The sequence below is a fragment of the Epinephelus lanceolatus genome, chromosome 12 (genome assembly GCF_041903045.1).
Source record: "Epinephelus lanceolatus isolate andai-2023 chromosome 12, ASM4190304v1, whole genome shotgun sequence".
NCBI classification, from domain to species: Eukaryota; Metazoa; Chordata; class Actinopteri; order Perciformes; family Serranidae; genus Epinephelus; species Epinephelus lanceolatus.
Window position 1 is genome coordinate 45,414,941 of NC_135745.1, and position 26,738 is coordinate 45,441,678.

General features: G+C 48.9%; 1 protein-coding gene across 6 annotated transcripts; it reads right to left on the reverse strand.

Annotated features, from left to right (window-relative positions):
• Positions 1-16: 16 nt before the first annotated feature.
• On the reverse strand, positions 17-26,113 carry LOC117271954 (E3 ubiquitin-protein ligase RNF31). 6 transcript variants are annotated; one of them, XR_013492478.1, is made up of 19 exons: positions 25,940-26,113; positions 25,543-25,633; positions 22,872-22,937; positions 21,924-22,090; positions 21,551-21,681; positions 21,343-21,458; positions 21,104-21,250; positions 20,735-20,943; positions 19,338-19,520; positions 14,694-14,864; positions 10,009-10,107; positions 8,039-8,128; positions 7,849-7,963; positions 3,355-3,473; positions 2,297-2,410; positions 2,156-2,222; positions 1,989-2,062; positions 1,504-1,672; positions 17-708 (listed from the first exon to the last, which is right to left on the reverse strand). XR_013492478.1 is itself a non-coding variant. In XM_078173487.1 (19 exons), exons 1-19 carry the CDS (start codon positions 25,982-25,984, stop codon positions 640-642), a joined length of 2,262 nt encoding a protein of 753 aa, XP_078029613.1. In that variant the 5' UTR covers positions 25,985-26,097; the 3' UTR covers positions 17-639. The 6 variants fall into 6 exon arrangements, 2 of the variants coding, with proteins under 2 accessions (XP_078029613.1, XP_078029614.1); XM_078173487.1 differs by having other exon boundaries at positions 1,989-2,082; positions 25,940-26,097; XM_078173488.1 differs by lacking the exon at positions 25,940-26,113 and adding an exon at positions 23,048-23,096 and having other exon boundaries at positions 1,989-2,082.
• Positions 26,114-26,738: the final 625 nt, after the last annotated feature.

Sequence of the window (26,738 nt, forward strand, 5' to 3'; positions counted from 1 at the left end):
AGGTGTTCTCACCAGATGATGTCATTTGTTTTTAATCAAACAGTTAAAGTGCAGAAAAAAAGTTAAGTTCAGAGGAGTTGTCACACCTGCATCATTCACCTGCATCAACACTGCTATCACAGGCTAACAGGTGCTAGTCCTGCTATCATATGCTAATACATGCTAACAAGTGCTAACACTGCTAACATATACTAACACTATGATGTGTTAGTCCTGCTCACACATGCTAATACATGCTAACAAGCGCTAACACTAACAAACACAAGAGGATAAACACTGAGCAGAGCCTTGTTAGCATCGTTAGCTTGTTAGAATGCTGTTGTTAAAGTGAACTTCAGGCCTGAGCTCTGATTGGCTGCTCGCTCTTCCTTTGGTCCCTTTGTTTGTATGGCTACGTTTCCATGACAACTACTGAGTCAATCAGTCACTGGGATGGAGACACATGAGGACCACCCTTCACCTGGTGCGACATCACTACAGGGGGCGTGGCCAGAAGTACACTTTGCCTTCAGAACTCCATTTACATTAATGTTAGTGATAACTGCGCTGACACAGAACCCTCTGATTGGCTGACATGTTAGGAGTGGGCAGAGTCAGCCAGCAGGTGAGGAGGCGGAGTTCCAGGAGCTGCAGCAGAGGTCAGAGGTCGTTGTTGAGTTTGAGTAGAAAGCTCGGCGGCTTCCTGAGAGGAACACTGTTGGTCAAAGTCTGAGGAGACAGAGACAGAATGCTGCTCTGTGATTGGCTAACAAAAACAACAATCTGATCATGTCCTGTCATCAATAAATGTTAAAAAACTTTGAGTTCATGACGTCAGAAAACATGTTATTTCTTTGATGACATCTGATGATCTCACAGGTAAACTGATGATGTCACAGTACCACTAGTAAGACGGTAGGAAAGATAGGAAGCTGTGCAAGATTACGCAGCGACACGTCATGACACGCCTCTTTGAGACGGTTCTAACAGTAGCGGTCTCGTACGAACTCAGAGGACTGACAAAAGCAAAGATGGCTGCGCCCTATATTTACCATAAGTGGCTCTGCTCTTTACTATTATTTTTACTGTTTAGCACATTTGAGTCTTCATGTGAATGACTCGTACACATTATAACGCCTTATGGGAATGCTTTATGATGTGTTGTTGTGCGTGGAATGTTGTGTATGTGCTGTTTATCCATTGGTGTTAGTGAAAGTAGCTAGCAGTGATGCTAATAATAAAGGCTCCGCTACTGCAATAGTGACAACTGCTTTCTTGGAGGCATCCATCTTTGTTTATGTTAAGGTCGTAAATGACGAGGACACATACCGCCAATTTAGACAGGTAGTAACGACATCATCTTGAGTCTCACCGCTCATAGCAACGTAAATGGATCACAGCATAACTGATGATGTCACAGGTACTCTAACTGATGTCACAGGTAAACTGACTGATGTCACAGGTAATCTGATGATGTCACTGGTAATCCGTATGTATGATGATGATGATGATGATGTCACTGACCAGGCGGAGGCGGTGTGTGTACAGTGGCTCTGGTTCCTCTGGTTTCCTGGTCGGCGTGGCGACGTTCCAGCGCTGCAGCTCCGCCATCATCTCTGCCGGGCTGAAGAGGACCGCTGGGTCGGCACAGCAACGGTTGATCAGCTCCACCAAACGCTCCTTATAATGCATCCTGTGGGACAAGTTACTGGGTCAGAGTGGGAGGGGTTACTGGGTCAGAGTGGGAGGAGTTACTGGGTCTGAGTGGGAGGGGTTACTGGGTCTGAGTGGGAGGGGTTACTGGGGTCAGAGTGGGAGGGGTTACTGGGTCAGAGTGAGAGGGGTTACTGGGGTCAGAGTAGGAGGGGTTACTGGGGTCAGAGTAGGAGGGGTTACTGGGGTCAGAGTGGGAGGGGTTACTGGGGTCAGAGTAGGAGGGGTTACTGGGGTCAGAGTGGGAGGGATTACTGGGTCAGAGTGGGAAGAGTTACTGGGAGCTGTGGGCTTACTGGCAGTATCCTCTGTACTCAGGTAGCGCCAGTCGTCCGCACGGCTCCTCCCGCCTGCCGCCGTCGTCTCTGAGCTCCAAAACCAAACACAGTCCTACAAATAAACAGACAGGTCAACGACACGGGGACGGACAGAGCTCCACCAAGTGAGTGCAAAGAGACCTCACCTGTCTGACTGCTGCCAGCAGAGCTGTTATTGGCTGGTTCCAACCAGGTGGGAGACACTCTGTAATACTGAGACAGGACACACCTGATCAAACCTGTCCTCACCTGCACACACCTGAGCTCTCAGGGTCAACCTGTCTCACCTGTAGCAGCAGGTGTAGGCGGGGCACGCTCCAGTCTCTCAGGTGGTACAGACAGTCTCTGGGGTGATGGGCGTGAAGTCCTTTGGTTCCACAGTCAGCAGAGAACCTGCATGCCTGGGGACAACAGAGGACATCTAAGGATGTCAGAGAAGACCAGAAGCAGTGACTGAGGGACAGTTAGCTGTATTATTTGTCTCACAGACGTCCTGTGGGACGGAGTTATGGGGACACTCATGTCCATTGAAGGGCTGGGGTCGATCAGAACATTATGGTTTCTTTAAGGTTCTATCCAGATCATTATATTCGTCCATAAAAGACTTAACGTGTCCAATTGTGTTCTCTCTGGTATCATCATCATCTGCCTCTAACCTAATCTAATCATCTGTCAGGAGACAATTCACCAGGAGACAAAAGTCCAACATGAATCTGGGAGACATAACATCAGGGACAACAACATGTGTCATATCATAATTTAAAGGAAGATTATGTCCTGAATGGTTCCTCCGTTCTGTCTCACCAACAGATATGTTCCATCATAAACTCCTAGAACCACAGAGGGACATCAGCAGGGACGCCCGTCCACACTGGAGGGGGATCATCTGAACCAGGAACTGCTGAGTCACTTCCTGTTTTAACTCAACACCTCCATCATACTGCTGCTGTTCTCAAGATTCTACTCTGTCAAAGAACTTAGAGCTCAATTCTGTGGTTCCTGATTAAAACAGTAATTATGGGAACAAGCCTATTTGTCCCGTTAAGAGCCAGCTTCCTCTGTCTGCCCCCAAGAATGACAAAACCACCACAGGAACACAGACTGCAGAACGTCTTCATGATCAGACCCCACAAAATGTCACTCAGCAAAGAGAAGGAGGGCACAGTAGAACCCGACAGTCGATGTCAGTAGAACGTAATAGTAGAATCTGACAGAAGAATCTGACAGTAGAACGCGACAGTTGTTGACAGTAGAATGTGACAGTAGAACGCAACAGTTGATGACAGTAGAATGTGACAGTAGAACGTAACAGTAGATGACAGTAGAACCTGACAGTAGAACTCACAGATCCAGGACTGAAGGGCTGACTGCAGCCTCCACAGAACTGATGCTGACACTGACTGCAGGTAAAGTGAAGACAGCCTCCTTTGGACAGACTGAAGACAAACTGACAGTTTGGACACTCTGAGGACAAACACAGTAGAGTCAGATAATAGAATCCATTAGAACACTTTACAGAGAATAACACACTAAACACACAACATCCTAAGTACAGAGACATGAGTTACTAGTAACCAGAACTGATCAGACCCTCAGCAGATGAGAACTACAAGGGTTCCTCTGGAGGACCTGGTGTGAGAGAGACCTGGTGTCATGAGGACCTGGTGTGAGAGAGACCTGGTGTCAGGAGGACCTGGTGTGAGAGAGACCTGGTGTCATGAGGACCTGGTGTGAGAGAGACCTGGTGTCAGGAGGACCTGGTGTGAGAGAGACCTGGTGTCATGAGGACCTGGTGTGAGAGAGACCTGGTGTCAGGAGGACCTGGTGTGAGAGGGACCTGGTGTCAGGAGGACCTGGTGTGAGAGGGACCTGGTGTCAGGAGGAGCTGGTGTTAGGGGGAGCTGGTGTCAGGGGGAGGTGGTGTCAGGAGGACTTGGTGTCAGGGGGAGGTGGTGTCAGGAGGTCCTAGTGTCAGGGGGACCTGGTGTCAGGAGGACCTGGAGTCAGGGGGAGCTGGTGTCAGGAGGACCTGGTGTCAGGGGGAGGTGGTGTCAGGAGGACCTGGTGTCAGGGGGAGGTGGTGTCAGGAGGACCTGGTGTCAGGGTGAGCTGGTGTCAGGGTGAGCTGGTGTCAGGGGGAGCTGGTGTCAGGAGGACCTGGTGTCAGGGGGAGGTGGTGTCAGGAGGACCTGATGTCAGGGGGAGCTGGTGTCAGGAGGACCTGGTGTCAGGGAGAGCTGGTGTCAGGAGGACCTGGTGTCAGGGGCACCTGGTGTCAGGGGGACCTGGTGTCAGGAGGAGCTGGTGTCAGGAGGACCTGGTGTCAGGGGCACCTGGTGTCAGGGGGACCTGGTGTCAGGAGGAGCTGGTGTCAGGAGGACCTGGTGTCAGGGGGAGCTGGTGTTAGGGAGCTGTAGTCAGGGAGACCTGGTGTCAGGAGGACCTGGTGTCAGGGGGACCTGGTGTCAGGAGGACCTGGTGTCAGGGGGAGCTGTAGTCAGGAGGAGCTAATGTCAGAAGGACCTGGTGTCACGTGGACGATCTGGTGTTAGGGGGAGCTAGTGTCAGAGGGACCCAGTTGAAGGTCCTGATGTTAGGGGGAGCTGGTGTCAGGGGGGAGCTGGTGTCAGGAAGACCTGGTGTCAGGGGGAACTGGTGTCAGGGGGACCTGGTGTCAGGAGGACCTGGTGTCAGGGGGACCTGGTGTCAGGGGGAGCTGGTGTCAGGGGGACCTGGTGTCAGGGGGAGCTGTAGTCAGGGGGACCTGGTGTCAGGGGGACTTGGTGTCAGGAGGACCTGGTGTCAGGGGGAGTTAGTGTCAGAAGGACCTGGTGTCACGTGGACGACCTGGTGTTAGGGGGAGCTAGTGTCAGAGGGACCCAGTTGAAGGTCCTGATGTTAGGGGGACCTGGTGTCAGGAGATTCTGGTGTCAGGAGGTCCTGTTGTCAGGAGGACCTGGTGTCAGGGGGGAGCTGGTGTCAGGAGGACCTGGTGTCAGGGCAAACTGGTGTTAGGGGGAGCTGGTGTCAGGAGGACCTGGTGTCACGGGGAGCTGGTGTCAGGAGGAACTGGTGTCAGGGGGACCTGGTGTCAGGAGGACCTGGTGTCAGGGGGAGCTGGTGCCAGGAGGACCTAGTGTCAGGGGGAGGTGGTGTCAGGAGGACTTGGTGTCAGGGTGAGCTGGTGTCAGGAGGACCTGGTGTCAGGGGGAGCTGGTGTCAGGGGGAGCTGGTGTCAGGAGGACCTGGTGTCAGGGGGAGGTGGTGTCAGGAGGACTTGGTATCAGGGTGAGCTGGTGTCAGGAGGACCTGGTGTCAGGAGGACCTGGTGTCAGGGTGAGCTGGTGTCAGAAGGACCTGGTGTCAGGGTGAGCTGGTGTCAGGGGGAGCTGGTGTCAGGGGGAGCTGGTGTCAGGAGGACCTGGTGTCAGGGGGAGTTGGTGTCAGGGGGAGCTGGTGTCAGGGGGCGCTGGTATCAGGGGGAGCTGGTGCCAGGGGGAGCTGGTGTCAGGAGGACCTGGTGTCAGGGGGAGCTGGTGCCAGGGGGAGCTGGTGTCAGGAGGAGCTGGTGTGAGGGGGAGCTGGTGTCAGGGGGAGCTGGTATCAGGAGGATCTGGTGTCAGGAGGTCCTGATGTCAGGGGGAGCTGATGTCAGGAGGACTTGGTGTCAGGGGGAGCTGGTGTCAGGAGGAGCTGGTGTCAGGAGAACCTGGTGTCAGGGGGACCTGGTGTCAGGAGGAGCTGGTGTCAGGAGGACCTGGTGTCAGGAGGACCTGGTGTCAGGGGGAGCTGGTGTCAGGGGGAGCTGGTGTCAGGAGGACCTGGTATTAGGAGAAGCAGGTGTCAGGAGGACCTGGTGTCAGGGTGAGCTGGTGTCAGGAGGAGCTGGTGTCAGGGTGAACTGGTGTCAGAAGGACCTGGTGTCAGGGGGAGCTGGTGTCAGGGGGAGCTGGTGTCAGGAGGACCTGGTGTCAGGGGGAGCTGGTGTCAGGAGGACCTGGTGTCAGGGGGAGTTGGTGTCAGGGGGAGCTGGTGTCAGGGGGAGCTGGTGCCAGGGGGAGCTGGTGTCAGGGGGAGCTGGTGTCAGGGGGAGTTGGTGTCAGGAGGACCTGGTGTCAGGAGGTCCTGATGTCAGGGGGAGCTGATGTGAGGAGGACTTGGTGTCAGGGTGAGCTGGTGTCAGGAGAACCTGGTGTCAGGGGGACCTGGTGTCAGGGGAAGCTGGTGTCAGGAGGACCTGGTGTCAGGGTGAGCTGGTGTCAGAAGGACCTGGTGTCAGGGGGAGCTGGTGTCAGGGGGAGCTGGTGTGAGGGGGACCTGGTGTGAGGAGGTCCTGGTGTCAGGAGGACCTGGTGTCGGGGAGCTGTAGTCAGGGGGACCTGGTGTCAGGGGGACTTGGTGTCAGGGGGACCTGGTGTCAGGAGGAGCTGGTGTCAGGGGGAGCAGGTGTCAGGGGGAGCTAGTGTCAGAAAGATCTGGTGTCATGTGGACGACCTGGTGTTAGGGGTAGCTGGTGTCAGGAGAACCTGGTATTAGGAGAAGCAGGTGTCAGGAGGAGCTGGTGTCAGGGGGAGCTGGTGTCAGGCGGGGCTGGTGTCAGGGGGAGCTGGTGGTCCTGGTCCCCCTTACACCAGGTCCCCCTAACACCAAGACCTTCATCTGGGTCCACACAGCACGAGATCCCCCTAACACCAGGTCCTCCTAACACCAAGACCTTCATCTGGGTCCACACAGCACCAGGTCCCTCTAAAACCAGATCCTCCTGACACAAGGTACCCCTAACATCAGCACCTTCAAATTGTTCCCCCTAACACCAGATCCTCCTGTCACAAGGTCACCCTAACATCAGGACCTTCAAATTGTTCCCCCTAACAAACCAGGTCCTCCTAACACCTTCATCTGGGTCCACACAGCACCAGATCCCCCTAACAAACCAGGTCCTCCTAACACCTTCATCTGGATCCACACAGCACCAGGCCCCCCTAAAACCACGTCCTTCGGACACAAGGTCCCCCTAACGTCAGGACCTTCAAATTGTTCCCCCTAACACCAGGTCCTCCTGACACCAGGTCCCCGTAACACCAGGACCTCCAAACACCAGGTCCTCCTGACACCACGTCCCCCTAAAGCCTAGTTCACATTACACGACTTTCACCTGCGATTTTGACGTCGCAGACGATCTTGAGAACCACCTTGGGTCGGAGGTGAGTCGGCAGATAGTCTGCCACGACGAGTCCTCATGTGTGAACAAGCCTACAAGCAAGTTGCCTCCTCGTCTGTGACTGGATATCTGGCATGCTAGAAAACTGGAGAAGTGTGACACAACTGACAAAGAGCCTCAGCCAATGAGAGGCGGGATACGTCCCACGTCAGCGCGCAGGAGGACGGAAGAAATGTGAGGACAAGCCGCAGGGTTGCCCCTGGCCAGGTCCACTTATTAGCCACGACTTTGGGCTTGTTTCTAAAGTGGAGCTGCTTATTTGGGTTTGCTCTCTAAACGTCACCTTCCTCTACATATATCCGTCCAGAAAGTTATTTAAACGCATGATAGTCGCTTCTTTTGGGCTTGTTTCCATCCCACGATCTGGCAACACTGACAAGCAATAACCACAGTGGAGGCATCCGCAGGATCACGGGGAGTGGGATGTGTTTGGACCCAGGATAATAAAGAATATCCATGCCTTCACAATGTGTCGTCTCCAAGTTTGGTGACACGAGGTGCTGGTGTTAAGGGGGACCTGGTGTCAGGGGGACCTGGTGATAGGGGGACCTGGTGTCAGGAGGACCTGGTGCTGTATGGACCCAGATGAAGGTCCTGGTGGTGGTGTGGTGTCTGTACCGATGCTGTTGTAGCTGAGCAGGGTGGTGGTGGTGGAGGTGTGGTGGTCCGGTTGGTTTTGCTGCTGCCAGACTCTGAACTGGTGACAGGAGAGTCCCTGATGTTGGGGAGACCACTGCAGACACAGGACCATGTTAGTCTGTGGAGGTTCTGACCTGTGATCAGAGAGACAGGTGTGTGTTGTTCTTACAGGTGATCTGCACTGACAGCAGGTGCTCTTCTTACAGCTGGGACAGTCCATCCTCAACCTGTCGGCCTCATGGAGCATCCCGAAGGAACACTGAAACACAGAGACAGACACTGTTGGGACAGGTGTGGAGACAGACACTGTGGGGACAGACACTGTGGGGACAGGTGTGGAGCTAGACACCGTGGGGACAGGTGTGGAGACAAACACTGTGGGGACAGGTGCGGAGACAGACACTGTGGAGACAGACACTGTGGGGACAAGTGTGGAGACAGACACTGTGGGGACAGGTGTGGAGACAGACACCGTGGGGACACTGTGGGGACAGACACTGTGGGGACAAGTGTGGAGACAGACACTGTAGGGACAGACACTGTGGGGACAGGTGTGGAGACAGACACTGTGGGGACAGACACTGTGGGGACAGGTGTGGGGACAGACACTGTGGAGACAGACACTGTGGGGACAGGTGTGGAGACAGACACTGTGGGGACAGACACTGTGGAGACAGACAGTGTGGGGACAGGTGTGGAGACAGACACTGTAGTGACAGACACTGTGGGGACAGACACTGTGGGGACAGGTGTGGAGACAGACACTGTGGGGACAGGTGTGGGGACAGACACTGTGGAGACAGACACTGTGGGGACAGACACTGTGGGGACAGGTGTGGGGACAGACACTGTGGAGACAGACACTGTGGGGACAGACACTGTGGGGACAGGTGTGGAGACAGACACTGTGGGGACAGACACTGTGGAGACAGACAGTGTGGGGACAGGTGTGGAGACAGACACTGTAGTGACAGACACTGTGGGGACAGACACTGTGGGGACAGGTGTGGAGACAGACACTGTGGGGACAGGTGTGGGGACAGACACTGTGGAGACAGGTGTGGGGACAGACACTGTGGAGACAGACACTGTGGGGACAGACACTGTGGGGACAGGTGTGGGGACAGACACTGTGGAGACAGACACTGTGGGGACAGACACTGTGGGGACAGGTGTGGAGACAGACACTGTGGGGACAGACACTGTGGAGACAGACAGTGTGGGGACAGGTGTGGAGACAGACACTGTAGTGACAGACACTGTGGGGACAGACACTGTGGGGACAGGTGTGGAGACAGACACTGTGGGGACAGACACTGTGGAGACAGACAGTGTGGGGACAGGTGTGGAGACAGACACTGTAGTGACAGACACTGTGGGGACAGACACTGTGGGGACAGGTGTGGGGACAGACACTGTGGAGACAGACACTGTGGGGACAGACACTGTGGGGACAGGTGTGGAGACAGACACTGTGGGGACAGGTGTGGGGACAGACACTGTGGAGACAGACACTGTGGGGACAGACACTGTGGGGGCAGGTGTGGAGACAGACACTGTGGGGACAGACACTGTGGAGACAGACAGTGTGGGGACAGGTGTGGGGACAGACACTGTGGAGACAGACACTGTGGGGACAGGTGTGGAGACAGACACTGTAGGGACACTGTGGGGACAGGTGTGGAGACAGACACTGTGGAGACAGACACTGTGGGGACAGACACTGTGGAGACAGACACTGTGGGGACAGGTGTGGAGACAGACATTGTGGGGACAGGTGTGGGGACAGGTGTGGGGACAGGTAAGGGGACAGACGGTGTGGGGACAGACACTGTGGAGACAGACACTGTGGGGACAGGTGTGGGGACAGACACTGTGGGGACAGACACTGTGGAGACAGACACTGTGGGGACAGGTGTGGGGACAGACACTGTGGGGATGGACACTGTGGAGACAGGTGTGGGGACAGACACTGTGGGGACAGGTGTGGGGACAGACACTGTGGGGATGGACACTGTGGAGACAGGTGTGGGGACAGACACTGTGGGGATGGACACTGTGGAGACAGGTGAGAGGACAGGAGTGGAGACAGGTGTGGTCTTGTCTCAGCAGGACTCTGTCCCTGAGTCTTGTCCTTACATGAGAGCACCAGCGGAAGTTCGGCATTTCCTGCAGAGCTCGATCTCTGAGTTTCCTTTGGAAGAGTTCGTGGATTTCAGGTGGCAGGAAGTGACGAATCTGTAAACAAACAAACAAACAAACAAACAAACAGCTGGTGACCAGGGGCCCGTTTCACAAAAGTAGGATTCAAACATCCAGGATAAATGAGCTGGGTTCAACGAATCCAAAACAAGAGCGTCCAGGCTTAATGGGTTGCACAAAGACCAAGCCAGGATGAGCAGACACGGATTCATCAAGTCAGGTGAAACCAATCCTGGATCAGTGCGCGCACGCTGCTTCCTCAAATAGACCCCGCCATCGAGCACAGATTCACTGATTCACCATGGCAACAAGAGCGGCGTACTTTTCCCCGTCAGAGGCAGAAATCCTCATGGAGGCTTACGAAGAGGTAAAGGATCAAATCAAAAAGAAAGGCAACACCGCCGCAGTTATAAAACAACGAGAGAAAGCGTGGCAAAGTATTGCAGACCGCCTGAATGCGTAAGTAGTGCACAAATACACACTCACTGCTCCGCTGAAACCATCACAATTACAATCCAATAGTTAATTAACATCTCTGAAAATGTAGTTGTATGTGTGTTGTATTGTATTGTGTATGTGTATAGATTAAACATGACTGGACCAAAACAGACATGGCAGCAAGTCAAGATTAAATATAAGAACATCCTGCAGAATGGTAAGTGCCCTGACTAATACTGAACAATGCACAAGTGTACATTGTACCCAGAAGGTGCCTGCTCACACATTGTCTGTACTGTTTTAGCAGTCAAAAAAAAAAAAAACACAAGCAAGGCATGGGTGGTGGGTCACCATCAGCTGACCTCACCCCGGCAGAGGACATAGCCTTGGCACAAAACAAAGGCAGGCCTGTGTTGGAGGGGATCCCTGGGGGGACAGACACAAACATATGTCCCTCCCAAGATGCCACCCGCTTCATACAAGGTACATTCTTCCATCTCTACATGGGACATAACCACATTCATATCGAATCCATTTGGACTATCTGACTTTGGTTTGCCTTGCAGTTTCTGGCAGCACTGTCACACTGTTGGAGCCACCAACACCAACACACATCATGGCTGTGTCAAGAATGTCACTCTATTTATGAGGTTGTGATGATGAGATTTTGTATTTGTATTTATTTGTGTTTGTATTGTGTATTGTTTTGTAGGAGAATTCTCTGGTGTGTTGCTGGGGGCCTTTTCTCCTCACACCATACACAGACCCTCAGGAAGCACAGCAGGCCTATAATCATGCCCATGCCAGGACAAGGGCCAGGATCGAAATGACCTTTGGCCTCCTGAAGGCACGCTTTCACTGTCTTAACCACTTAAGGGTCAGCCCTTTGAGGGCATGTGACATCACTGTGGCCTGCCTGAGGAAGGAGAGGGCCCCCATCACACATGGACTGGGACAATCCTGCCATCTTCCCTGATGATGACAGTGGTCGGCTGGTCAGGGACTAATATGTGTTCAATTATTTTAGTTAACATGCATGCTTTACATTTCAGTTAAATATGTCCTGCAGTGGCAGAGGAATATGTGTTTTGTTTTTATTAATTCAATTTAAATTGATTTGGCCTCTTATGTTGTTTGTGCTGTATACTGTGTGTATACAAGCTTGCAGGGAGGCTACTGCATCCATTCATTTGTCTGTTCATTTGTTGTGTATGGATTTGTCCTGCATTTATTTCAGTGTGCAGACATGTGGTATCATATACAGACCTTTGAATGTGTATTTATTCTTGTGTTGTATAATATGCTTTGATTCCGTGCTTTCTATCTTGTAGAGTCACTGTGTGACTTCAGTTTTGAAAGGAGCTGATGGTTTACTTGCTTTGATTTATCCTTATTCAATAAAGGAACATCACGTCACTCTTTGATGTGTATTTATATTTATATGGGATGAGTATTTTATATATAGTCTATGGGAAACTGTAAATTATCTAATGATTGCAAAATCATCTAAAATCATCATTTATCTAAAATGATTGCAATTAGTGATCACAAATGTTTAAATGACAGTGGGTCTGGTTGAATATGATAGCAATGTGCAGTGGGCAGTGGAATAACTATTGGTTTCTGTTTGTGGTGACTGCTGACTGAGATAAGGGATAAGATTAAATAGATCCTGGAACTTAGCCTGGTCTGGAGCAGGCTAGCTCCACAGAATAAATCTGATCTCTGAGCTGACTGATCCTGATCTCTGAGCTGAGAAACAGAACAGCTGATCAGCATTAAGTCAATCAGCTCTGAGTATGTTCAGCCTGAGAGAGGTGCGTTCACAGTGAACACCAACAGACATCATCAGTAGAGTGCAGATAACATGATTCATGATTGATGTCATGTGATGAGGTCATGTGTCTAACATACAGAAACATGTTTCTATCTTAACAGTGTTCATATATTTGAATATAAGTTATTCAGCTGTCATGTGATGGAGCCCAAACACACTGGGCACAAACTCAACATCAAACACACAGATATCAAACAGACTGGTAAAAGTTTTGTTTCTACTGACTTCATTCTGTCAATATTAGGCTGAGGTTCATTTAACTGCTGTGAAATGACTTCATGTAATCTCCTTTATTCTCACATGGAGCTATTATGGGATGTTGAGTCCCATCAATGAGCCAGTTACACCGCGGAGTCTTTGAATATATGAAAAGTATTCATGAATCACTGCATCATGTGTCCACGTAGATTCATTTCTCATCAACACTGACAAACCTGCAGTTCTTTTTTTAAACATTATTTTTGGGCTTTTGTTGCCTTTAATGTCAGGACAGCATAACGTTATGGGGAGAGAGGGAACGACATGTAGCACAGGACAGCAGGCTGGGTTTGAACCCGCGGCTGCTGCGTCTGATCACGGGGCGTCCGCTCCATCCACTGAGCCACCGATGCTCCGTGGTAATTACTTTAATAATGGATTGTGATTTATGTCCAGGGAAAACCACAACAAGGGTCCAAAGTCTTTTCAGAGCCAGAGACACTTTTCTTACGGGCCGACAAACCGCTGTCTCTCTGATGTGTTCAGTGTCTCTGATGTTATAAAGAAAAGAATCAAAGGACAATGCATAAAATGTGCTGTGATGATAATGTAAATCCAGGATGTGTAATATGTGATATATGTGGGTGGAACAGATTGTTAGATAAATGATAGTGTGAGGTCAAACAGTATCTTTCATATAGACACTCCTCCAGGGAGACATCCAAACAGGCTCTAATCACCTTCTCCTTACACAACAGCCTCTGAATACACTGGGCCTCAACCTCCACCACTTCATTCACTAAAGGACACGCCATGTTTGCTGCCGTGGTCCTGCCAGATGCCTCCTGCTGCTGCTGCCATCATTAGTCATTAGTCATACTTCTACTGTTATTATACACATATGACTATTGTCACACAAGTATACTGTCTGATATTAATACATACTTTCAACATATTGTACCACAGTAGCCAGAACTATAACTATAATATTATTACTTTCATTAATGTTGTTGTAAGCTACTGTCATTACCTGCATCTCTCTCTCTCTCTCTCTCTCTCTCTCTCTGTCTCATTGTGTCATGCGGATTACTGTTAATTTATTATGCTGAGCTGTTCTGTACGACATCTATTGCACGTCTGTCCGTCCTGGAAGAGGGATCCCTCCTCAGTTGCTCTTCCTGAGGTTTCTACCGTTTTTTTTTTTTTCCCCGTTAAAGGGGTTTTTTTTGGGGAGTTTTTCCTGATCAGCTGTGAGGGTCATAAGGACAGAGGGATGTCGTATGCTGTAAAGCCCTGTGAGGCAAATTGTGATTTGTGATATTGGGCTTTATAAATAAAATTGAAATTGAAATGTTTCTACTTCCTGCTACACGCTCAGCCTCAGGCTGAACAAACTCAGAGTTTCACTGATCCTGCTCTCTGAAAGAGGGATCTGGATGTCCACTGAGACAGAGACACAATCAGGATGTGAAGACACAACAGTGCTCATGCAAACCTCTGACCCCCCCATCTGTGTGTCCATGTGACCCCTGACCCCTCACCTGTGTGTCCAGATGATCTCTGACCCCTCACCTATGTGTCCATGTGACCCCTGACCCCTCACCTGTGTGTCCAGATGATCTCTGACCCCGTGTGTCCAGGTGACCCCTGACCCCTCACTTGTGTGTCCAGATGATCTCTGACCCCTCACCTGTGTGTCCAGATGATCTCTGACCCCTCACCTGTGTGTCCAGGTGACCCCTGACCCCTCACCTGTGTGTCCAGGTGACCTCTGACCCCTCACCTGTGTGTCCAGGTGACCCCTGACCCCTCACCTGTGTGTCCAGGTGACCCCTGACCCCTCACTTGTGTGTCCAGATGATCTCTGACCCCTCACCTGTGTGTCCAGATGATCTCTGACCCCTCACCTGTGTGTCCAGGTGACCCCTGACCCCTCACCTGTGTGTCCAGATGATCTCTGACCCCGTGTGTCCAGGTGACCCCTGACCCCTCACCTGTGTGTCCAGGTGACCTCTGACCCCTCACCTGTGTGTCCAGGTGACCTGTAACCCTTCATCTGTATGTCCAAGTGACCTCTAACCCTTCATCTGTATGTCCAGGTGACCTCTGACCCCTCACCTGTGTGTCCAGGTGACCCCTGACCCCTCACCTGTGTGTCCAGCAGGTTGAAGTATTCCATCCCTCCCTGACCTTTGACCTCAGGTCGACCACACTGAGGACAAACCAGCTGATCGATGCTCTTCTCTTTAATGGCCGATGAGAAAAACGTCTTAAAACACGTCTGACACAAGAAACAGGAGCAGTGAGTCATGGTGATGATCTACAGGACATAGAGGAGGAGAAGAAGAAACAGGAGCAGTGAGTCATGGTGATGATCTACAGGACATAGAAGAGGAGAAGAAGAAGAAACAGGAGCAGTGAGTCATGGTGATGATCTACAGGACATAGAGGAGGAGGAGAAGAAGAAACAGGAGCAGTGAGTCATGGTGATGATCTACAGGACATAGAAGAGGAGGAGAAGAAGAAACAGGAGCAGTGAGTCATGGTGATGATCTACAGGACATAGAAGAGGAGAAGAAACAGGAGCAGTGAGTCATGGTGATGATCTACAGGACATAGAGGAGGAGAAGAAGAAACAGGAGCAGTGAGTCATGGTGATGATCTACAGGACATAGAGGAGGAGAAGAAGAAACAGGAGCAGTGAGTCATGGTGATGATCTACAGGACATAGAAGAGGAGAAGAAGAAACAGGAGCAGTGAGTCATGGTGATGATCTACAGGACATAGAAGAGGAGAAGAAGAAGAAACAGGAGCAGTGAGTCATGGTGATGATCTACAGGACACAGAAGAGGAGAAGAAGAAGAAACAGGAGCAGTGAGTCATGGTGATGATCTACAGGACATAGAAGAGGAGAAGAAGAAGAAACAGGAGCAGTGAGTCATGGTGATGATCTACAGGACATAGAAGAGGAGAAGAAGAAGAAACAGGAGCAGTGAGTCATGGTGATGATCTACAGGACATAGAAGAGGAGAAGAAGAAGAAACAGGAGCAGTGAGTCATGGTGATGATCTACAGGACATAGAAGAGGAGGAGAAGAAGAAACAGGAGCAGTGAGTCATGGTGATGATCTACAGGACATAGAAGAGGAGGAGAAGAAGAAACAGGAGCAGTGAGTCATGGTGATGATCTACAGGACATAGAAGAGGAGGAGAAGAAGAAACAGGAGCAGTGAGTCATGGTGATGATCTACAGGACATAGAGGAGGAGAAGAAGAAACAGGAGCAGTGAGTCATGGTGATGATCTACAAGACAGAAGAGGAGAAGAAGAAACAGGAGCAGTGAGTCATGGTGATGATCTACAGGACATAGAAGAGGAGAAGAAGAAGAAACAGGAGCAGTGAGTCATGGTGATGATCTACAGGACATAGAGGAGAAGAAGAAGAAACAGGAGCAGTGAGTCATGGTGATGATCTACAGGACATAGAGGAGAAGAAGAAGAAACAGGAGCAGTGAGTCATGGTGATGATCTACAAGACAGAAGAGGAGAAGAAGAAACAGGAGCAGTGAGTCATGGTGATGATCTACAAGACAGAAGAGGAGAAGAAGAAACAGGAGCAGTGAGTCATGGTGATGATCTACAGGACATAGAAGAGGAGAAGAAGAAGAAACAGGAGCAGTGAGTCATGGTGATGATCTACAGGACATAGAGGAGAAGAAGAAGAAACAGGAGCAGTGAGTCATGGTGATGATCTACAGGACATAGAGGAGAAGAAGAAGAAACAGGAGCAGTGAGTCATGGTGATGATCTACAGGACATAGAGGAGAAGAAGAAGAAACAGGAGCAGTGAGTCATGGTGATGATCTACAGGACACAGAAGAGGAGAAGAAGAAGAAACAGGAGCAGTGAGTCATGGTGATGATCTACAGGACATAGAAGAGGAGAAGAAGAAGAAACAGGAGCAGTGAGTCATGGTGATGATCTACAGGACATAGAAGAGGAGAAGAAGAAGAAACAGGAGCAGTGAGTCATGGTGATGATCTACAGGACATAGAAGAGGAGGAGAAGAAGAAACAGGAGCAGTGAGTCATGGTGATGATCTACAGGACATAGAGGAGGAGAAGAAGAAACAGGAGCAGTGAGTCATGGTGATGATCTACAAGACAGAAGAGGAGAAGAAGAAACAGGAGCAGTGAGTCATGGTGATGATCTACAGGACATAGAAGAGGAGAAGAAGAAACAGGAGCAGTGAGTCATGGTGATGATCTAAAGGACATAGAAGAGGAGGAGAAGAAACAGGAGCAGTGAGTCATGGTGATGATCTACAGGACATAGAAGAGGAGAAGAAACAGGAGCAGTGAGTCATGGTGATGATCTACAGGACATAGAAGAGGAGAAGAAGAAACAGGAGCAGTGAGTCATGGTGATGATCTACAGGACATAGAAGAGGAGAAGAAGAAACAGGAGCAGTGAGTCATGGTGATGATCTACAGGACATAGAAGAGGAGAAGAAGAAACAGGAGCAGTGAGTCATGGTGATGATCTACAGGACATAGAGGAGGAGGAGAAGAAGAAACAGGAGCAGTGAGTCATGGTGATGATCTACAGGACATAGAGGAGGAGAAGAAACAGGAGCAGTGAGTCATGGTGATGATCTACAGGACATAGAAGAGGAGAAGAACAAACAGGAGCAGTGAGTCATGGTGATGATCTACAGGACATAGAGGAGAAGAAGAAGAAACAGGAGCAGTGAGTCATGGTGATGATCTACAGGACATAGAGGAGGAGAAGAAACAGGAGCAGTGAGTCATGGTGATGATCTACAGGACATAGAAGAGGAGAAGAAGAAACAGGAGCAGTGAGTCATGGTGATGATCTACAGGACATAGAGGAAAAGAAGAAGAAACAGGAGCAGTGAGTCATGGTGATAATCTACAGGACATAGAGGAGAAGAAGAAGAAACAGGAGCAGTGAGTCATGGTGATGATCTACAGGACATAGAGGAGGAGAAGAAGAAACAGGAGCAGTGAGTCATGGTGATGATCTACAGGACATAGAGGAGGAGAAGAAGAAACAGGAGCAGTGAGTCATGGTGATGATCTACAGGACATAGAGGAGGAGAAGAAGAAACAGGAGCAGTGAGTCATGGTGATGATCTACAGGACATAGAGGAAAAGAAGAAGAAACAGGAGCAGTGAGTCATGGTGATGATCTACAGGACATAGAGGAAAAGAAGAAGAAACAGGAGCAGTGAGTCATGGTGATAATCTACAGGACATAGAGGAGAAGAAGAAGAAACAGGAGCAGTGAGTCATGGTGATGATCTACAGGACATAGAGGAGGAGAAGAAGAAACAGGAGCAGTGAGTCATGGTGATGATCTACAGGACATAGAAGAGGAGGAGAAGAAACAGGAGCAGTGAGTCATGGTGATGATCTACAGGACATAGAAGAGGAGAAGAAGAAGAAACAGGAGCAGTGAGTCATGGTGATGATCTACAGGACACAGAAGAGGAGAAGAAGAAGAAACAGGAGCAGTGAGTCATGGTGATGATCTACAGGACATAGAAGAGGAGAAGAAGAAGAAACAGGAGCAGTGAGTCATGGTGATGATCTACAGGACATAGAAGAGGAGAAGAAGAAGAAACAGGAGCAGTGAGTCATGGTGATGATCTACAGGACATAGAAGAGGAGAAGAAGAAACAGGAGCAGTGAGTCATGGTGATGATCTACAGGACATAGAAGAGGAGGAGAAGAAGAAACAGGAGCAGTGAGTCATGGTGATGATCTACAGGACATAGAAGAGGAGAAGAAGAAACAGGAGCAGTGAGTCATGGTGATGATCTACAGGACATAGAAGAGGAGGAGAAGAAGAAACAGGAGCAGTGAGTCATGGTGATGATCTACAGGACATAGAGGAGGAGAAGAAGAAACAGGAGCAGTGAGTCATGGTGATGATCTACAGGACATAGAGGAGAAGAAGAAGAAACAGGAGCAGTGAGTCATGGTGATGATCTACAGGACATAGAGGAGAAGAAGAAGAAACAGGAGCAGTGAGTCATGGTGATGATCTACAGGACACAGAAGAGGAGAAGAAGAAGAAACAGGAGCAGTGAGTCATGGTGATGATCTACAGGACATAGAAGAGGAGAAGAAGAAGAAACAGGAGCAGTGAGTCATGGTGATGATCTACAGGACATAGAAGAGGAGAAGAAGAAGAAACAGGAGCAGTGAGTCATGGTGATGATCTACAGGACATAGAAGAGGAGAAGAAGAAGAAACAGGAGCAGTGAGTCATGGTGATGATCTACAGGACATAGAAGAGGAGAAGAAGAAGAAACAGGAGCAGTGAGTCATGGTGATGATCTACAGGACATAGAAGAGGAGAAGAAGAAGAAACAGGAGCAGTGAGTCATGGTGATGATCTACAGGACATAGAGGAGAAGAAGAAGAAACAGGAGCAGTGAGTCATGGTGATGATCTACAGGACATAGAGGAGAAGAAGAAGAAACAGGAGCAGTGAGTCATGGTGATGATCTACAGGACATAGAAGAGGAGGAGAAGAAGAAACAGGAGCAGTGAGTCATGGTGATGATCTACAGGACATAGAGGAGGAGAAGAAGAAACAGGAGCAGTGAGTCATGGTGATGATCTACAGGACATAGAAGAGGAGGAGAAGAAGAAACAGGAGCAGTGAGTCATGGTGATGATCTACAGGACATAGAGGAGGAGAAGAAGAAGAAACAGGAGGAGGTGGCTCTGACAGGTGTGGTCTCTGATAGGCTGATGAGCTCACCTTGCTGAAGGACACCTGCTCCTGACAGATGGGGCAGCTGTGAGTCAGGAACTTAAGGGCTAATGGGAAATCTCTGTTGAGTTGGACCGCCTCCATGACATCACCTGGGCTGAAGCTCCTCCCCTCCATGGTCATCAGAGACAGGTAGATGGCTGCCTTGTCTGGAGGAAGACGGGCCGCCATCTGAAATGTTAAGAGGAAGAAGATAGATATTAGACCACCTGAGACCTGCTTAGACCACCTGAGACCGAACCGGACTCGTGCCATTCAAAGTGGATCGGTTGTTATTTTAATGGATATGAGTGATTAATGTGCATGATGTGTCCACCATGACGTTACTAGCACAAGGACTGTTGCTTTTGCTGATAATCTGGATGCTGCTGGGAACAACCCAAACACTCTCACGCAATATAGGCGAGTTGCCATTGTGGCTCGAGACTCGAGTATTGGTGTGTACATCAGTGACCGCTATTGTAGGAACTACATTGTGAGAGAGTCTGTATGTAACGCTGATGTTGATCTGGCTCTCATTGAGACCCTTTTACCTTCCAAGAGAGTTTGGGAACATTAACTCGGCCATTCTGGATGTCACTAACTCGGCTTCTTCTCCGGAGTCTTTGTGCTCCACTGTCTCTCAGATTAACTCATATCGCAGCGGTGCCTGGACAGCGTGACGTGTGTGGTTGTGCTGCTGCCGTGGTCCTGCCAGATGCCTCCTGCTGCTGCTGCCATCATTAGTCATTAGTCATACTTCTACTGTTATTATACACATATGACTATTGTCACACATGTATACTGCCAGATATTAATACATACTTTCAACATATTGTACCACAGTAGCCAGAACTATAACTATAATATTATTACTTTCATTAATGTTGTTGTAAGCTACTGTCATTACCTGCATCTCTCTCTGTCTCTGTCTCTGTCTCTCTCTCTCTCTCGTATCCTATTACTGCATCTTGCTAACTCGGCCATTCTGGATGTCACTAACTCGGCTTCTTCTCCGGAGCCTTTGTGCTCCACTGTCTCTCAGATTAACTCATATCACAGCGGTGCCTGGACAGCGTGACGTGTGTGGTTGTGCTGCTGCCGTGGTCCTGCCAGATGCCTCCTGCTGCTGCTGCCATCATTAGTCATTAGTCATACTTCTACTGTTATTATACACATATGACTATTGTCACACAAGTATACTGTCTGATACTAATACATACTTTCAACATATTGTACCACAGTAGCCAGAACTATAACTATAATATTATTACTTTCATTAATGTTGTTGTAAGCTACTGTCATTACCTGCATCTCTCGTGATCTTGGGCTTTATAAATAAAACTGATTGAAAGTGAGACCCACTGAGAACACCTAAGACCTGCTGACCCATTTGTCCTCCTCACCTTGGCGTGTTCCTCTCCAGCTGCAGGTTCTGACTGAATTCTCTGAGTCCCAAGACCAGCTGTTGGTCCAGGACCTGTGTCGTGACCATCTCTGGCTGCCTCTGATTGGACTGTCTGTACTGGTGACCCACCCTGCTGGTCTCTGCTGGACTCTGTGTCCAGCCTCAGAGCTCCCATCCTCCTGCTGAGAGGGTCTGCAGGGGCCACACCTGTGGAGACCAGGACCAGGTGGAGTCAGGCAGGAGTCTGTGCACCTGTTCTGCAGTGTTTGGGAATGGTTACAGTTATAATTAACATCACTACCCAGCAGTCAGCAGGACAGAGATTCAGACTGTGCAGGTCTGCCTCAGTCTGGATCAGGTGTCTCACCTGAGGAGGGGGAGGAGCTCAGGAATGGGTTGTTGTGGTTGTTGGAGGAGGAAGATAAAGGAGGAGGCGCACTGAAGTCGATCCCCAGCAGCTCCTCAGTGTACGACCTCCTCACCCTCACCTCCTTGCTCTGCTCCCATTGGCTGGCTGCAACAGAGGGGGAGGGGCTTCGTCGGGTCACTTTAGAGACAAACACACGTCACATTTAGCTGAGCCCAGGATCATGACAGGAAGTTTACCTTTCAGTCCAGACAGGCGGGAGGAGGTGAGGGGGAGGTGGTGGCTCTTTGAAAAGGAGGAGGTGATAGAGGAGGTGATGGCGGAGGAGGAGGTGATGGAGGTGGGAGGATGAATGCTGCAGGAGGAGAACACTAAGATATAAAACCTTCCTTATAACCAAAAGCTGTTATTGATTATTACCAATAACCATGAGCTTGGAGACCACACCTTCCAGCTAACACTGACACCTGCACACCTGCAGGGGGCGGGGCTTGGACTGGAGACCTGGCATACAGGGGCGTGTCCCTCTGGAAGGCCCGCCTCATCTCTGACACAAGCAGTGACAGGTTGGACACGCCCTAACAGGAAGTGACATACACAACATTGTTATGATCTCAACTGATTGATTTTAACCAGGCTAATGCTACATGCTAACCACAGCTAATGTTCAACTGCTGACTAATCAGGCTAATGCTACATGCTCACCACAGCTAATGTTCAACTGCTGACTAACCAGGCTAATGCTACATGCTAACCACAACTAATGTTCAACTGCTGACTATCCAGGCTTGTCTGACTGAGCATACTCAGTGGGCCTTACATGAGTCCAATTTTTCAGTCCATCCAGACTGATGTTGCCGGAGGCATCTACACAGGAACAGGATGGGTTGATCACCATGGAGACAGAGGGACAGACGAAACAGCGAGGTCTGGACACCGGGTGGGTCTCATGAAGCCAGATACACACTGGGATATTATACTCACTTCCTGTAAAGAAAACACAAGACTTAAAGAGTCAACATTTTGAAAAAACAAAACAAACAAACAAAAAAAAAAAGAGAAAAAAAGAGATGTTTTCTTGGGGAAATACATGACTGTCAGAGAAGCCCCGTTTACAAACAGACCTACAATCCATCTCCTCTCCCTTCTCAGCGGAGGATGACCTGTCAGCCCTGCACTGACAGTGACAGGGCGCATCTCTTTGATCTGAAGTGACACAGAGCGTTTGCTCATGCTCCGGGGTCATTCAATAGAGTAACTGCAAATAAATATTGTTTTAATGTGTAACTATTGAAATGTTCATAAGGGCTTTCATAAAGTCCTACAATGTTGCAGCACTGCCACCTTTGCAGGTTAAAAGTTAATGATAGCGACTTGAAGTGAGGAGGAGCAACACGTCTCCGGCTTGTCAGTGCAGCGGTGTCAGTACAGACACGCTCACTTTTGCATGTGGTGCAAAATATGAAAATAACGTGGTAGTGATTGACGTAAAACACGTGCCAAGGACGTAACTGGGTCTACAGCTGCCTCCGTCTCACTCAGACTCACCCTGGGTCTGCAGCTGCCTGTACCGAAGAGCAGCATGAAAGAGAGGAGTGCTCACTCTGCAGCTAAATCTGGGGAACTAAATGTTGCACACTGACTGATAACAAAACAATGACAAAAAAAGAGGAAAGAACGACAGCTCAACTTGAAGCAGACAGACAAACGGACATACAGACTACAGATGGACAGACGGACAGTGACTGTTTGGTTATCAGAGTCTCACCTTCGTAGAGAACAGGAAGTGTCCCTGCCAGGTAAACCAGCTTCTTCTTCTCTTTGTTTGGGAAACCTGTCAGAGGACAAGTTACCTTCAGGTCTGTTCATCAGCCACCATTGTTCAGCTGTTCTTACAGCAACAGGAAGTTAGTTATTGTTTCTGTCAGCTGATTGGCTGCTCACCAGCACGGTCAGCAGTGACGGTACCTGTTCTTCTGTGTTCTTCACCCCTCTGCACATGGACACGTGAAAAACATACATGTAGTTTTCTTCAGTATCAAAATCATGTGATGGTTGTCTGAACACCACTGCAGACGGACAGAAGCTTATCTGTTCTGCGTCTGCAGCCGGGATGTCACGATACCAAAAATTCAGTAGTCGGTGCTGATACCAGTAAAATCACACGATTCTCGATACCAAAGTCGATACCAGGGCAAAAAAATAAAATAAAAAAAAAATTTAAAAAAATCCTAAGATCCCATGTACTTAAACAAGAAATACTTCATTAAAATATTTGCAAATAAAATAACATTTCTATCAACAGTTTGATATCACGTATATACTGGGGTGAAAGTAGTTTTAAATTCTTGCTGGTACTATTACCAAAACCTTCATTGCTTCATATTGTTCAGCTCTCCTCGCTTCATGCATTTTTAAAAAGCAAAGTCAAAAACCAAACAAACAAACAAAAACATTTCAATATTTTACTGTACCTGTATGGAGCAGAAAGAAATTAGAAACACTTCACAAAGTGTATAGTAGAATATTTGTTGTAATGTTTAGGGTGCTGGCGTGTATGAAACCTTGATGAACATTTAAACCCATGCATGTCATTTTTTTCTTTTCGTCGTTACCTATTTTTCGTTGTAAAAAACATTGATCAATATCTGCAATAAACTAAATATTTACTATTTAAATATTTACTATTTAAATCACGCTGACAGCATTTGAGCCGACCACAAGAATGTGTGGAGTTTTGCTGGTTTCATTTATTGTTTGTCCTGTCCCGGTTCAAACGGCGTTTTTTGACGTCCGTGGTCCAGTTGTGGGAAAAACAAACGTCCCAGTACAATAAATCAAACGCACCCCAACCACTGTGTTTCAGAAGTAGACGCGCATGCGCAGTCACGTACTGCTGAGAGTGAAGTCCCTGATCGTTAGCTCACACGCAGCTGGTTCAAGCTGTTCTCTGTGTACAAACAGACAAAGTTTAAAACTGCATATATTGTTAGCAGATCTATTTTCTGGCCTAAAGTGCGGCCGTGGCTGGTTCTGAATGTGAGCTTTAGCAGGCAGCCGCTCTCTCCTCTTCCTGGTACCACTAAAAGATTCAGTGGCGGTACGCAGTACCGGACCGTACCAGCTTACTTTCAAGCTTTCTTGCTTCTGCCATTCTTTCGCGTGTAGGTATGCCATGTGTAGTTCTACTTCCTCGTCACCCCTCGCTCTGAATGTAGGCATGGACTGCAGTCGAAAAGTCCCTCCTATCGTCTTTTCCTAACCACTTTTCCTTGACCTCGATGGAAAACGTCACAAGGTCAAGGGAAGATGTGAAGGAGAATTCATAAGGACTTAGGAAAAGACAACTGTGGTGCTGAGAGAATCCAACTGCACTTACACTGGGCTACGTAATGATGCGACGGCGGATGTTATTGACGTGGGTCTGCTGTGGTGAAACTACAATGTGCTGAAGATGGACTACAAAAAGCATCTGAGATAATGCAGCCCGTACGTTCTCATCGTGTTGTTTCACACAGGATAAATAAACGTGGACAACGCGGTGAAAGATATTATTTAATTACTAAGGTCGGAATTAAAAAAAGGGCTATAAGCTGCCAGCCACAAACTGAGACGAAATTGTCACATTGATAATGTTTGCTCACACTCACCCATCTGAATCCCAATTATTATATGAATGCTGCAAGTATAAGCTCAAGCAGATATCTTTTAACGTTACAGTCTTTTGTATAGTGCCCAATTCTCTCTTTTTGTTATGATCCTTCCACTGTAGCTCTGCAGGGAAACACTCAAATGAATATCGCCATTTTTGTCTGCAGCACCTGTCTGCAGCACCTGTCTGCAGTAACTGTCTGCAGCAACTGTCTGCAGTAACCGTCTGCAGCAACTGTCTGCAGTAACCGTCTGCAGCAAATGTCTGCAGCACCTGTCTGCAGCACCTGTCTGCAGTAACCGTCTGCAGCAAATGTCTGCAGCACCTGTCTGCAGCTGCAGCTGTCTGCAGCACCTGTCTGCATAGCAGCTGTCTGCAGCAACTGTCTGCAGCACCTGTCTGCAGCACCTGTCTGCAGCAACTGTCTGCAGCTGCAGCTGTCTGCAGCACCTGTCTGCATAGCAGCTGTCTGCGGCACCTGACTGCAGCACCTGTCTGCAGCTGCAGCTGTCTGCGGCACCTGACTGCAGCACCTGTCTGTAGACACAGAACATTCTCATGTTATTGTAGAGTGTCAGATTTACGAATGTTCTCTTGGTGTGAACAGTCGGTTCGTCCCAGACTCCATGGAAGCATTATACTTCCTGTTTACATCACCACAAGGATCATGGGAACTGTAGTCCTAAGAGGATAGAGGGAGTGGGGGTCATGTGTCTCTATGTTTTTGTCTTTGAGGGAACCAGAGTGTTTGATGGATGAATGAATGAATTAATGTTCATGTACTCACAGTAAAAATCAACGTAGAGACGAAGATCAGAGAACAGAGAACGAACCCTCTGAAGATCTAACAGAGTTTCACCTGGATACCTGTACTGACACTGAGAGGAGAAGGAAGAGGGGGAGAGGAAGGAGAGCAAAGGAGGAGAGGAGAGGAGGAGGAGGAGGACACGGGAGGAGAGGAAGAGGAGGAGGAGAGGAGACAGTAGCAGCAGTCGGTCAGCTACTGTTTTTTTGTTATGTTTTTTAACATTGCGCTAACTAAACTAACGCCTCTTAATGGATCTTTCCTGTTAGCTTCGCAGGCTAGCCGGTTAGCAGCAGCTCAGATGACACGTCATGTTGTTGTTTAATGGAATAAAGTTTGATTTTGAATTTAAAGTTGAAGGTTACAGGTGTGTCCTCACCTCCGTCAGAGTCCGCAGCTCCGCCTCAGCGCCGACCTTCGGCATCTTATCCCGAAACTCACCAACCTACTGCTAACAGGCTATCTGCTAACAGGCTGCCGTTTATTTAAACATGATGGACACACCCACTTCCGCTTCCAGTTTTTCAAAGTAAAAGCACGAACATCTTGCCACAGCAGAAGTATATAACCTATGATCTATAATCTATGATCTATAATCTATGATCTATAACCTATGATCTATAATCTATAGCCTATGATCTATAATTTCTATCAGAGAAGATGTTTGATTATTTTCTATCTGAAGAATAAAAGTGAATCAGTGTGACATCATATTTCCGATTTCTGAGTCTGAAAAGTACCAAAATATGTGTGTCTTTATAAACTGGAGACTGAAACACTGTGACATCACTTCCTCCTTACTCAGTGATTGGTCAGCTGTGTGGACGTGATGTCACTTAATATTAATAACCACTAAAAATCTGTCCTGATAAACACCTGTTTACCTTTCACAATAAAACCACGACTGTGACTTTACATGTTTAATAATGATAATAATAAAAATAAAGGCTGCACACTAGTGCGACATGTTCTCCCTGTGTCAGCGTGGGTTTCCTCCAGGTGCTCTGACATGTTCTCCCTGTGTCAGCGTGGGTTTCCTCCAGGTGCTCTGACATGTTCTCCCCGTGTCAGCGTGGGTTTCCTCCAGGTGCTCCGACATGTTCTCACTGTGTCAGCGTGGGTTTCCTCCAGGTGCTCTGACATGTTCTCCCTGTGTCAGCGTGGGTTTCCTCCAGGTG